This window comes from Ovis canadensis, chromosome 2 (genome assembly GCF_042477335.2).
Source record: "Ovis canadensis isolate MfBH-ARS-UI-01 breed Bighorn chromosome 2, ARS-UI_OviCan_v2, whole genome shotgun sequence".
Taxonomy (NCBI): Eukaryota; Metazoa; Chordata; class Mammalia; order Artiodactyla; family Bovidae; genus Ovis; species Ovis canadensis.
Genome location: NC_091246.1, coordinates 50,547,221 through 50,560,813, shown reverse-complemented (window position 1 = coordinate 50,560,813; position 13,593 = coordinate 50,547,221). Strand labels below are relative to the sequence as shown.

The following is a 13,593-nucleotide window of genomic DNA, read 5'->3' as shown; positions in this document are numbered from 1 at the left end:
GAACACTGGAGTGGGTTGTCATTTCCTTCTCCAATGCATGAAAGTGAAAAGTCAAAGTGAAGTCGCTCAGTGGTGTCTGACTCTTAGCGACCCCATGGACTGTAGCCTACCATGCTCCTCCATCCATGGGATTTTCCAGGCAAGAGTACTGGAGTGGGGTGTCATTGCCTTTCCAGTCTGGATACCATTTATTTCTTGTCCATTCAGTTCGACTAGAACTTTATGTACACAGTTGGGTAGGAGCAGTGAAAGTGGGCATCCTCGTCTTATCACTGATCTGAGGGTCTCATTTCCCCACTCTGTCGGATTCCAGCTCACAGATCATCTTCCCTGAAACACCCTATCCCAAAGAGCAGAGTCCACCTCACCCACACCCCAGCCTGGAACTTCCTAATCTTTTGCTTGGCTTTATTTTCCTTTGTGATACTTAGTGCTATCTGTTATCTTTACATGTTTGCTTATTACCTGTCCTCTTTCACTAAACAGTAAACTGTTCCCTGCTGTCCACCTAGTGCCAAGAAAGGTACCTAGAACATAGGAAGGACTCAATAAACTGTTAATTGTAGTTCAGTCACTAAGTTGTGTCTGACTCTTTGCAAGCCCATGAACTGCAGCACGCCAGGCTTCCCTGTCCTTCACTATCTCCCAGAGTTTGCTCAAACTCATGTCCGTTGAGTCAGTGATGCCATCCAACCATCTCATCCTCTGTCTCCCCCTTCTCCTCTTGCCCTCAGTCTTTACCAGCATCAGAGTTTTTCCAGTGCATCAGCTCTTCACATCTGGTGGCCAAAGTGTTGGAGCTTCAGCTTCAGCATCAGTCCTTCCAATGAATATTCAGGGTTGATTGCAACTCAATAAACATATTGGATGAATAAAGATATGTGTGTGTGTGTGTGTGTGCATGCACAATTTTCCAGGCTTCCCAGGTGGCACTAGTGGTAAAGAACCTGCCTGCCAATGCAGGAGACGTAAGAGCTGTGGGTTCAATCCCTGGGTCGGGAAGATCCTCTTGAGGATTGCATGGCAACCCACTGCAGTATTCTTGCGTGCAGAATCCCATGGACAGAGGAGCCTGGTGGGTACATAGGGTCACACAGAGTCAGACACAACTGAGCAACTTAGCATGCACACATGCAATTTTTTATAACCAGAATTAAATAATTTATGCTATTCTGTAAGCTTGCTTTTGATAGCTTACAGTGAACGGTGTTGGATTATTGATCTCCGAAGAAGAAGATTTAGCTTCGGGACCAGGGACCAGGCTTGATCACTCAAGAAATTTTGTGTAGCAGAGTTTTACTAAAGTATGAAAAGGGACAGAGAAACCTTCTGACATAGACATCAGAAGGGGGACAGAGAGTGCCCCCCTGCCAGTTTTAGCAAGGTGTTTTATGTCTGTTAGAAAGTTATTAATCAGATAAGAAAGACACCTCAAGGCTGACGGAGTTTCACCAGGCCCCTCTCCCACAATGTTCATTTTTGAGATAGGATGGCACGAGGTGTGTCATCCCCCAGCCATAAAACAATTGATATGAATACAGGTTTTTTGAGCTATTGTCAGCCAAAAGTTAGTCTTTGGTGGAACCATTTTGAAGAAAGGCAAATTCCAAAGCAAATACATAGTTTTCATTAACATAGCTTAAGGAAAACATTTCCAGAAGAAAAATGCATTGGTTAGCTCAAGGTTTGAGAAAAGTTAAGTTCGGGTGGAACCAGGTGTCATCATAGCAACACAGAATTTTAAGAGACTTGCAGCCTATTTCCTCCATTTGGAGACCCCTGGCCTTCCTGCCTGTTAACCTCTCACTTTTTCACACATGTTGTCTTGGGCATTTTCCTTTCTTAGTGAGTAGAGCTCTCTGTCATCCTTTTGTGGGATTGCCATTGTGTGGATGCCCCATAATTTCTTCAAAAGGCCATCTTGGTGCACTCTGCAGCCGCCAGCCATCCCCGTGTGTGCCTCTTTGCTCTCTCATTCAGTTATGAGTCTGACACTTTAAAAATATAGTGTCCCAAGTTTTTCCCTATTCCTCTTTTACTAATCTGAGTGTATGTATTTGTTTTAGAAATGTTTCTAAGTTTTTTTCTCATACCAGAACCCTTGTTTAGAGCATTCCAGATTGTATTTTTCTTTTGCATTTTTTTTCTACTTACTGATTGTTAAAATTAATGACCAGTGTTTTCAATAGTGAGCAGTCTCCTCTGACCAAGTTCTAAAGTTCTTGTTTGTTGGAGATCTCTGATTCCCTTTCTCTGAGCCAGTTTGGCATTGGGTCCCCAGAGAGAGAAGTTTTCAGGATATCTTGGCACGGAGGGATCCACAGGACTCTGGACGGCCCACCTGGGGTCATCGCCAGAGGCTGCCCCAGTGCAGTGGCGCTCCATGTAACTGGCATCTCATGTGTTTTCAGGAAAGGTCTGGGTCCCCAAGCAGAAGCCGATGGACCCCGTGCTGGAAAGTGTGACACTGGAGCCAGAGCTGGAGGAGGCCCTGGCGAATGCCTCGGACGCGGAACTCTGTGACATCGCAGGTAGGAGGCATTCCTGACACTTCCCCATGTCCTCTAAAGCATTTGACCTGCATCAGCAGGGGAGCCTTGAGTGACGTATTTCAACGTAAATACCCTCTCTGTTTCTAAAAAGGACTAGAGGAGATGGAAACCTATTATCAAGAACCAAGATGAGTGAAATAGAGATAAAAACACCCAAACCCTGTCCACCTCGGAGCCCATCCCAGAGGAATGTGAGAGGCAGCCTAAGCCCTTTACCAGCCATTGCATCAAACCCTGCCCAGGCCTCCTGGGAAGAAAGACGAGAGGGGAGGAGACTGAGGGCTGCCGGCATCTCCGGTCCAGGGGGCTCACAGATGCCTGGAACAGGTCATCTGATTTTACCACTTTGCACAGTTCAGAGAGCTGGACTTGGAGCCTATCACCCCATATCTCATATTCACACAGCACCCTCCATCTTCATGTGTGTTTCCATGTGATCTTCACAAACAGCCCCGAAAACTCCGGAAGGTGGCCTGGCATCCAGAGGCCTTCACCACCTGCTCTTGTCGCCTTATGACTGTCTGGTCCCTGCCCCACTTGTTGGTATCCCTTTGTCACGGGGGTCAGGCTCTGGCTGTAGTGTGCCCACCGTCATGCTGTGCTCCCTGGACCAGTGGGGTAGCCAGTCTTTTTATTCAGCAATCTTGGGGGGCTACTAACCCTCACCCAGATGATGACAGGAGGGTGGATGGAGAGAGACTCAAGGCAAGTGGGAAGGGGAGAGGAAAGACGGGGTCAACTGTGAGTTCAGGGGAGGAGCCCACTTCTCCGGGACTAAGTTGGTGTTGTTAGTGAAGGTGGGTGCCCTAGTCTGCCCAGGCTGCCCTAACAAGATACCACAGGCTAGTGACTTAAACAACAGAACTGTGTTTTTTTCAGTAGTTCTGGAGGTTAGCTGTCCAAGACCAAGGTGTCCACAGGGTTGGTTCCCTCTGAGCCCTCTCTCCCGCGCTTGCACATGACCGTCTCTCTCTGTCACTCTGTGCATGTGTCCGCTGGGGTCCCTTTGTGTGTCCTAATCTCCTTCTCGTAAGTACACCAGGCAGATTGCATTAGGGCCCACCTTAACAGCCTCATTGTCATTTAATCACTTCTTTAGAGACCTTATCTCTGAAAACAGTTACAAATTCTAAGGGGCTAGAAATTACCTTATTCAACATAGTAGAGGGACAAAGCAGGACATAATCAATTTAATTTTGGAGGGACAAAATTCAGCCGTAACAGTGAGAGAGGGACAAGTATACGGGAAATAAGGCCAATGGCCACCCATAGGGGGGCAAGTGTATATGAAAGTCCTTGAGTTCTTCCAGCGTCCACACTGGAGATAGGGAGGTGGGTGTCATTAGTATCGGCAAGCTCTAGGGTGGAAGGCCTGGTGGGAGTGGGGTCTTTCAGCTCTGGAGGCTAGGGCCCTGGCTGGGGGAGAAGTCTTTGGGAGAAGAGTGGAAATAGGATGAAGGTAACCACCATGGATACCACGAATGGGCTGGGAACCCAAGGCCAAATCAAGATGGGCAGAGCCTAATACAAGAGCTAGCAAGACAGTATGAGTGTTCAGGGCCTGCCGGGAGACTCAGAGGCAATGCCAGAGGCCAGTGAGGCTGCTGTTGCCAGGGGACTCAGGTGGCTGCAGTGTCTTACGCTTTTCGCATCCTCCAGCTTTTTGTGCGTGCTGTGTACCAGAATGATGACATTCTTAGGGGAGAGGGGGACAGGGAACCAGAGCCAGGTTGCAGCAACCTGAGGAGTGAACAAGGGGAGCCAGTGTGTAGACCCTCAACCCAGACAGCCTTTCCTGGGGAGGCGGAACGTTTGGGAAAAGGCAAAGGGCAGTGGCTTGAAGGGTGTCAGGGCTGACAGAGAAAGGTGTTCACTTTCACTATGAAGTACACGGCAGTGAGGGTGTGACCCTGGAAATGCAGCACTTAGGTCAGGATACTGAACTGCTTTGCTCATCAAAACCCACACCTGTCACATTAGATCCCACATTAGGCTCCGGTATTAGGACCAAACTGTCTTCACGACTCAGAGTTTGCTTGCGTTCTGGTTCATCTGTGCACCTGGGCAGTGGGTGGGGGGCACAGTTATCCAGCATCTCCACAAGGGCTCACCCCAGCGACTGTTTTTGTCCTGGTCCTTCTCCTCTGATCACCCTTGTGACGTCATGCTCCTCATTAGGCAGTTCAGAGGGATTATCAAATGACTCCACTGTCAGAACCGGCAGTTCCTATGCCAAAATAGAACTGCAATATCATGCTAAGTTTCTGTCTTGATTTCTTGAAACTATTCCTCTCTATTTTTGCTGGCATGGCTGATTACTAGTATCTGTTCATGATGCCACACACTTCCAATGCCCAGAAAGGAGAGCGGGAGCTGCAGGGCGACACCAGCGTTAACTGGCTAGCCTTGGACGCCTATTGGTGCATGTCAGCTATCTTTGAAAGGTGGCCATGGAAGAAGGTGTGGAACATTCGTTGACCACTAACTATGTCCTCACTGCTGTGGGCGTTGCTTTCCACACCTTGCTGCATTTACTGACCACAGTGATCCTATGAAGTGAGTTTTATTGAAGTCCCCATTTTACAGATAGAGAAAGTCAGCATAGTGAGGTTATCCTTGCCCATGGGTTTGAACTCCGGCAGCTTGGTTCTAGGGTCTGCTCACAAATTACCACCCAGTACATCCTGGATAAAGCCTTCCAGGGTAGGGAGGTGGACACAGAGTGGGGAGAAGGGTGCATGGCTGAATCTCAGAGTCGGCCGGGGCGAGGATAGGAATTAGGAAAGGCTCTAGATGTCACACTAAAGCATTGAGGCCTGGGCTGGGGAGTGTTGGGAGAGGCCAGATGAAAGCAAGGATTTGGGTAGAGAGGTGGTGGTGTTGGGGGGCTGAGGGGATGGAGGGGACAGGCCCCAGGTGAGGCCAAGGGCCAAGGTGGCCTGTGTCTGAGATGTGTTTCTGAAAGACCAGCTCCTCCTAGAGCTGGATCAGAGGACTAGAGGCTGAGATGATGAGATGAGTGTGGGCTTTTGGTCTGAGGCTCCAGAAAAGAGAGCTGGGTGCCTGCAAGGACCAAGGAGAGCTGCCTAGCCAGGAATCAATTTAAGAGTCGCTGGAGGTGGGACATCTTGTTGGAGTGCTAGGGGTGTTGCTGGCGGTAGCTGGAGCCCCGAGTGGATGATGCATTAGGGAACGAAGAGGAGGGCGTGCTGGGCACAGGGTCTGCAGGTCCTCTCTGCGCCCTGCAACTCGATTCTCAGGCAGAGCATTTCTGTTAACTAAGCTTCCAGTTGCAGTGGACTAACCATAAGAAAGCAGCCTGGTTCCTGCCTGTGCAGAGCTGAAGTTTAATAAACCCCGAGGCCAACATGCAGGGACAGGTGGGAGCAAGTGTCCTAGGGAGAAAGGGCTGAGTGCAGGAGAGGACTCGTCAGGTGGTGGGGCCGTAAGATGAGGTGGGGACCAAAGCTGAACCGAAAGGAGGAAGAGCAGAGGTGAACTAGGCCAGGAGATGGGTCCCAGTGGGAAAGAGGCTCTGAGCTGGGGATGAGGCAGCCCCTCTGAGCCGTTGCTCTACAGGTGCACGTGCGGCAGGCTTGATACCTGGCTGTGACAGGAACGTGCAAGGGGACACCCAGTAGGTGTGTCACATGAGCCAGACCTGTGAACTCTCACTCACTCTTTGTTTTCTCATCTGTGCATTCACTCACGAGTCAGCGTATACTGCTGGGATGAATCAGATCCAGTCCCTGACCTGGGGGCCCCAGGATGTGGTGAAGAGGACAGAACAGAGACATACAAATATCAACATGCGGTGTCATCATAGGTGATGAGAAATGTGCTGGCCCCCAACCGTGCTAACTCGTGGCACGTGGCCTTGAGTTGTAGCTCCGAGGCCACTGGGAGTCAGCTGCAAGCAAGGGCATGATCACTGTCTCCCCTCCCCAGTCAGGGGCATGACCTTGACTCACCTTTGGGGAACTTTCAGGCAGGGCAGGACCCAAGAAGGAATTGAGGGTAGGGCAATGGCACCCCACTCCAGTACTCTTGCCTGGAAAATCCCATGAGCGGAGGAGCCTGGTAGGCTGCGGACCATGGTGTCGCTAAGAGTCGGACACAGCTGAGTGACTTGACTTTCACTTTTCACTTTCATGCATTGGAGAAGGAAATGGCAACCCACTCCAGTACTCTTGCCAGGAGAATCCCAGGGTCGGTGGAGCTTGGTGGGCTGCTATCTATGGGATCGCACAGAGTCGGACACGACTAAAGTGACTTAGCAGCAAACTTACCCTTCAGAACCCCCAGGCCACCCCAGGGCAGTTTGTGCCCCCAGCTCCTAGGATGATCAGAGGCAGTCTTAGTCAGACCACCCAGCTTCTGCTGTACTTTGAAGTCCTTAGGCATCTCTTCTCCCCCGACACTACAAGGGTCAGGGTGTGGCTTACTCAGAAGTAGTTGGTTCAACTGCTCTGAGGTCCTGGGCCGGAGCCAGCTTCCCTCACCTGCTCCTAGGATGCAGGAAATACCTTCCGGCCTTCTGCCCGAGTCAGTCTGCACACTTGGCAGCTGGGGGAGCCAAGGATGTGTGCCGCTGTCTCTCTGTGTCCTGAGTCAAATCACCAACTGAGTGAACCCTGCCAAGGCAGAGTGAAGAAAGAGAACTCGATGTTCTTTTTCAGAGTTCAAAAATAGGCCTTTTTGAGTTTTGAGGAAGATCTAGACTTTTTTTTTTTTTTGGTAAGAAATCACATTCCCCTGTGCTAAATTCAGCCCTGCCCGTATCTACAAAGAATGAAGCAGCAGGCAATGTTGATGTGCTGTTTTTCTGTCACTCACTCCTGGTGACATGGAGTGTGCAAAACCAAGCGAGGAGAAAGTCATGGTTTGGTCCTCGGGTCTGGAGAAGGGAATACCGGCTCCGGAGCCACCGGGCAGTCTGCTCAGTGGTGGAGATTTTACTTGGCCCCTCCCCCTCCAATCCTCCTCCCTCTCACCTTCTTGGAACGTTAATCTCCTCTGAATTGCAAAGTTGTTTTATTTCTTCTTATGGCTGCTATTGATATACATTACCTCCTAGAATATGTGTCGTCTGTCTTTAGAATTCTGAGGTTGAGGAGAAATTTTAGAACTGTAGACCAGTTGGTAACCTGGTATATGGAGGTATGGGTGAGGACATTAACTTAGAAGCCAGGAGGGTCTTCACCAAATGGTCTTTGACCAACCATTACCCTCTTTAGCCTGCTAGGAAAATGGGGGTTGACAGTACCTGTCCTGGATGCTGCTCGTAAAAATCAAACACTGTGAGACGGTGAGAAATTGTCATGTGGCTATTAAGGCCCATGAGAAGGTATGAGATCATCCCTCAAACATGATCCATTTTAGAGGTGAATACACTGAGACACAAAAAGTGGAAGTTATCTGGACAGGGTTACTCAGCAAATAAGTGCCAAGGCTCAGTCCAGGGTCCAGGTCTCCTTCCTCTGTCCCCCAGCCCTTCCCTGCAACCTTCCTGCCTCGGCCCCCTCTTTCTGGACCACTATGAAGAGCTATCATTCAAGCACAAAATGCATTTTCCATTTTCCCACCACTCTATACACTCTAAGCAAGAGAAGCCATCTGAGGTTACATCTTTCCTATGATTCCCAGCAACCTTTGCAAACTGTTTTTCCAACCCTAAAACCCAGAAGCAGCTCAGAACCACCATCAGAGCCGCTGTCTGGGTGGAGCTGGAAGAGCCCACCCCAGAAGGTGACTCCAGGTGATCTGATGCACCTGCTGCTGCATCAAGCCTCAGCTCCCTCTGCGCATGGAGATGCAGCCTAAATTAAGGCCCACAGAGCTCAAAACAGTGCAGAAGCTTCTCTCCTTACCAGTTCTTAACGATGAGCAGGCAGGTCTAATTTTAGCAGAAAAGACTCATAGAATGTGAGAAACAGAAGGGACTTTCAGATCATCTTGTCTTGTGGTTCTTAGCTCCCACTGAGCATCAGAAATCATCCACGGAGATTAAAAATACATCTCCAGGGATTAGATCAGTTTGTCCAGGAGGACCACTGGTGGTGTTGTAAAGTTCCTTTGTATGTGTAGCCATGATTGAGAACCAGTGGTCTAGTCTTACCCCTCATTGTACAGGAGAAGCTGAAACCCAGAAAGCGGAGTGGGCTTATCCAAGGACGCAGCAGCATCAGGGGCAGAGTCAGGACTGGAACTTGGGTCTCTTGACTCTTCACTAAAGCTTCCCATGTTGTCTCTCTAACTAGAAATTGCATCTAATGAAATGGCCGGGGGAGGTTTTTTTTTCTTTTTAATGAACAAATGTTTACCAAATATCATCTTCTGAAAGAGGTCCAAGACAGAGAATACTCTTCCCTGATCTCTGGAAGCCCACAGTCCAGTAGGGGAGGAACACATATACCCAGAAAGCGCTAACTCTGTTGACTATGACTGTGACAGGGACACCAGGTGCTATGAGAGAGCTAGAGGGAAGGAGGAATCCAGGAGGACTTCCGGGAAGGAAGCATTATTCCAGACTTAACGGATGGGGAGGAAGAGTTGTTAGATCAGATACTGGATGTTCAGTTGGATTTGAATTTCAGATAAACAAGTTTCTCATAGAAAAAGTTCTCAAATGCTAAATGGGGCACACTCATATCAGAACATTATTAATTGTTTATCTGAAATTATAGCTTAACTGGGTATCCTGTAATTTTATTTGCTAAATCTCAAAACTCTCCAGTGCGGGGGTGGGCTGCATTTCAGCGGTGGGTAGTGTAGATGGAAAGAGGCTCGCCAGCAAATGGGTGGTGTTGGCAGAAGCAGGAGCAGCCACTGAGCAGTGGCCGCTGGTGTTGCCAGAACAGAAAGGTCTGGGCGAGGGAAAAGGCTACTGAAGCAGGGCCAGCCCAGGGAGGATGGGTGAAGCCAGGCTTTGGGGTCACAAAACGTCATCCTCCCAAGTGAACACTGCGCCAGCCTCACAGTCCCACAAGCCTGTCCCTGCCCTCTGTGGTCAATGCTCCGCATTCAGCCTGAGTAACAGGAGCCTGAGTCAGACCATCTCACTCCCAGTTCAGGCCACACCTAGACAAAGATATCTGAACTTCTTATCTTGACCTAGAAGGCCCTGTAGGGTGTGACCTGGCCTATTTGAATCAAATCTACTCCAAAGCATTGTTGTAAAGATTCAGGGGGATGACGTCAGGCAGTGTTCTCAACCTTGGCTGCCCACTGAAACCTGGAGAGCTTTTTACATTTTTATTGGAGTATAGTTTTGATTGATTTACAATGCTGTGTTATTATGCGGAGCTTTTAAAAAGGCAGATGCTTGGCCCCAGCCCTGGGGATTGTGGTTTCCTTGGTCTGGGGTAGTCTGGGCATCAGGAGTTTCAAAAGATTCCCAGTGATTCGGGTGCACAGTGATTGAGGGTCACTTCTGGACGGTATGCTCTCTAGCCCCACAGAAGCAGCTGGTGAGGGCATGGTGCCCTCTGCCGCAGGTCCAGCTTCACCTCCATCCATCTTCAGTTTCCCCTTCTCTCCCTGGCCTGTGGTTTCCTACCCACCATCCCTCTGTCCAAAATATTATACCTTCTTTTCACTCTGCCAGTGTCTCATCGCTCCCATCCCTCTGTCCTCTTCTCCCAGAACACATTGAACTTTCTCTTTACAACACTCAGCATACTCTGCACCTATGTTTTCAGTTGTGACTTACTTAGTCTCTAGCTCCCTGCAGATTGTAGGCTACATGGCAGAGGCCCTGTCTCTCTTACTCCTCGCTATCCCCACCCCCACCCCACCCCAGCCCGGAGCCGGACACATGATGCTGGCACTCAGTAAATGCCGAACAAATGAATGGATGAAAGAATGACTGATCAGGAGAAGGGTACGGTCAGGCTTGCATTTCCAGAGAGATCTTCCTGACTGCTCTGTGCTGTACGCTGCTGGGGGAGGGTCAGAAGAGACCAGAGCCAGCATACCAGTGAATCCACAGCTGGAATCACTGGCGAGAACTGATAGGGCCCCAACCAGGACAGAGGTGATGGAGTGGGAGATGGGACAAATGAGGGATCCCGTACAGGAGGGTCAGGATTTGGGGGGAAGGGTGCCATGTGACTGAGGTTCCACCCCAGGGGACAGCCAGGATAAGAAGATGAGAAAGAGGAGTTCTGTTTTGGCCAAGTTGGGTTGGACATGTCAGGGGGACACCTAGGAATCTGAGGCCAGGGACTAGAGACACCTAGGCTGGGGATGGAGATTGGACAGTCACATCAATAGAGGCAAGAATAAAACCAAAGTGTTTCTTGCCATTTCTGTGAGCAAAACTTTCTGGGGCATGGAATGTCTGTGCCTGGGAAGCTGTCTGTCTGAGAAGCGCGTCACGGGCCCTTGTGTCCCCGCAGCTATCCTCGGCATGCACACGCTCATGAGCAACCAGCAGTACTACCAGGCCTTGGGCAGCAGCTCCATCGTGAACAAGGAGGGACTCAACAGTGAGTACCGGCCCCGCTCCCTGCCCCACTGCGAGGGCATCTCGGAAGTGAGGGATCCTCCAGAGTCTTGCTACCTCCTCTCACTCTCTGCAATCTCATTGCAGAAGATGTCAAATTCTGCTAGCTAAAACTGCCCACCTCTTCTTTTTACTCTCCTGGGATCCTTGTGACTTGATTACAAAGGCCTTCCCCATCCCAATATTATGAGAACATCCTCCTTTATTTTCTTCTGTACGTTTTAGAGATTTACTTCTTATACTCCACTTCGTAATCCTCCTGGAGTTCATGTTTGTGTGCGGTGTGAAATGAGATCAAGCTTTCACTCTCGTATATCAATATTCCATTGTCCCAGCACCACTCCTTGCGAAGTCCGTCCTCTCGCCTCTGGCTTGGGGCTCCACCCGGATCATAAATGTCCATGTGTCCACATGGGTCTGTCTCTGGGTGCCTCTCTTGCTCCACAAGTCTTGTCCTTTCCTGTGCCAACATTGCATTGTCTGAATTGCTCCACTACATTGTTCCAAGCTGGCAGTTTGGCCCCAAAGAGAAATAAAGGCGCCCAAAGCACAATTACCCTTTCCTCTGTTAGGCCTACACGTTTCTTTCCCATCCAGTCTTCATTTTATCCTCGCAGGAACCCACTGGGTAGAACGACTGTCCACACTCTACCGTGAGGACACCGAGCTTCAGACAGTTTAGTGAATTCCCCTAGTTCTTGCAAGTTGGCAGAGGCATTATCCAAGTAGGGCCCAGACTCCTGGCCCAATCCCTCACCATCCTCCTCCTACCCTCCCCTCAGTAGCCCCCGAGAGGCCCAGCCTTCCATGTCCCTGAGCTCGACTGCCACTTCCTTCTGATGTCCTGTGTTGAGAGGAAATGACGCCCCATCTCTGTGAGCCATCTCCCTGTTGTCGGTCACTCTAGGTGTGATCAAACCTACACAGTACAAGCCTGTGCCTGATGAAGAACCAAATGCCACCGACGTGGAAGAAACACTGGAGAGAATAAAGAACAATGACCCGAAACTTGAAGAGGTCAACCTCAACAACATCCGGGTGAGGCCCCCTTCACTCTACTTCCCCCGTTGTGGGAATGTGGGGGAAGCCGAGTCCACTCAGAACCAGACAGCCCAGACCAGACTGCACACAGACAGCAGTGTCCTGCTTGGACTCTGGGTGCTTCTGGATCAGGAATAGAGGCAAAACTTTGGGGAAGGAGGACAGTATAAACCAGCACAGCCCATCATCTCGGTTTCCTTTGGGGCCTGACATCAGACCCAGGTGTTCACCACAGCCAACCCAGCTTCAACTCTGGAAACCCACCACCTTATCCACAACACTGAGAGTTTCTCAGAGATAAATCATGAGTCAGACACATATGGCTGCAGGGATCTCAAGGCTGGAAAAGCCTGGTGCCCACCAGGTTCATGGGGTAACCCAAGCCTGGGGAGGGGCCTAACCCTGAACCTGCATCTCATGCATGTATTCAGCCTCATTCTGCAACCCTAGATGGGAACCATTGGCCCAGCGTCCAAAGTCATGCTCTAGGCTGTTGGCCCACATCTCTTTGGACCCTTCCTGTGTGACCACCAGGCAGAGCGGGGACGGCTGGACAGGCTGTGGGAGGAATGCAGAAGCAGGCCCAGCTGCCTGCTCACCTGCTCAGCCCGGGAGCCAGAGAGATTAGTTCTCAAAGGGGGTGGATGTAAGCTAAGAAGTGGGCCCCTCACTTCCCCGCTCCCTTTTCCTTTCTTCTCTCCTTTCTTTTAAGTGGCTGCCAGCCTCCTGGCATAATCAGATTGGAAACCTGCAACTGCCGTGTCTCCTCCACCTGGCCTCCCTGCGCTTTGCTCCCATGGGGGCTAAAGTGACGCTCTGAAATGCGAGATCCATTCGGGTGCCTCCACTATCTGCCATGTGCGCTGTGGGAGACACTGGCACAATTCAGAACTGTGCACCCTGGCCACGTCTATGGGCTCAGAGAAGTGTGGGATGGGGGGACCTGGCCACGGCCCTGTGCCTTCACCGTGGGGCCTCAGGCAAGGGCTCGCCCGTTTCTCCTCTGCATGTGAGGCAGTTGGACTAGGTCAGTGGTATTCACTTGAGATTAACAAAATAATAAACGCCAATGCCCAGTCCCTCTCCCCACAGAGATTCTGATTTTATTGGTCCAGGGCAGGCCTGAGCATCAGCATTTTATGAAAGTTCCCTAGCACCTCCAATGTGTACTAGGGCTGAGACCCTTTGGGACAGATGTCTCTTAAAGATTGTCTAGGGCAATGCCCCACCTTCGTTTACGGAAACAAACTCAGAGAGGGGCAGAGACTCCCCCAGAGTCACACAGCAAGTCAGCAACATTGCCTATTGCACACACCCACAGGCCTGAGCTCTCGGCACAACACTCTCCTGCACCTTTGCCTTGATGTTTTCCTGCTCCTTCGGTCTCTACAAAGAGAAAACTACAGGTGCTATCTGAAATGTTCAGGGAAGACTTTCTCAATCTGTTTACCAGAAAGTTCTCTCCAAATCTCAGCCATCTAGGGCAAAGCAGGA

General features: G+C 50.3%; 1 protein-coding gene across 3 annotated transcripts in view; it reads left to right on the top strand.

Annotated features, from left to right (window-relative positions):
* TMOD1 (tropomodulin 1) overlaps nt 1-13,593 on the top strand; it is an 89,222-nt gene that overhangs the window by 47,162 nt on the left and 28,467 nt on the right. For all 3 annotated transcript variants that reach the window (XM_069576116.1, XM_069576117.1, XM_069576119.1), the window contains exons 4-6: nt 2,412-2,531; nt 10,952-11,041; nt 11,966-12,096. In XM_069576116.1, coding sequence (XP_069432217.1) covers nt 2,412-2,531; nt 10,952-11,041; nt 11,966-12,096 — 341 coding nt within the window. The remainder of the gene's footprint in view (nt 1-2,411; nt 2,532-10,951; nt 11,042-11,965; nt 12,097-13,593) is intronic.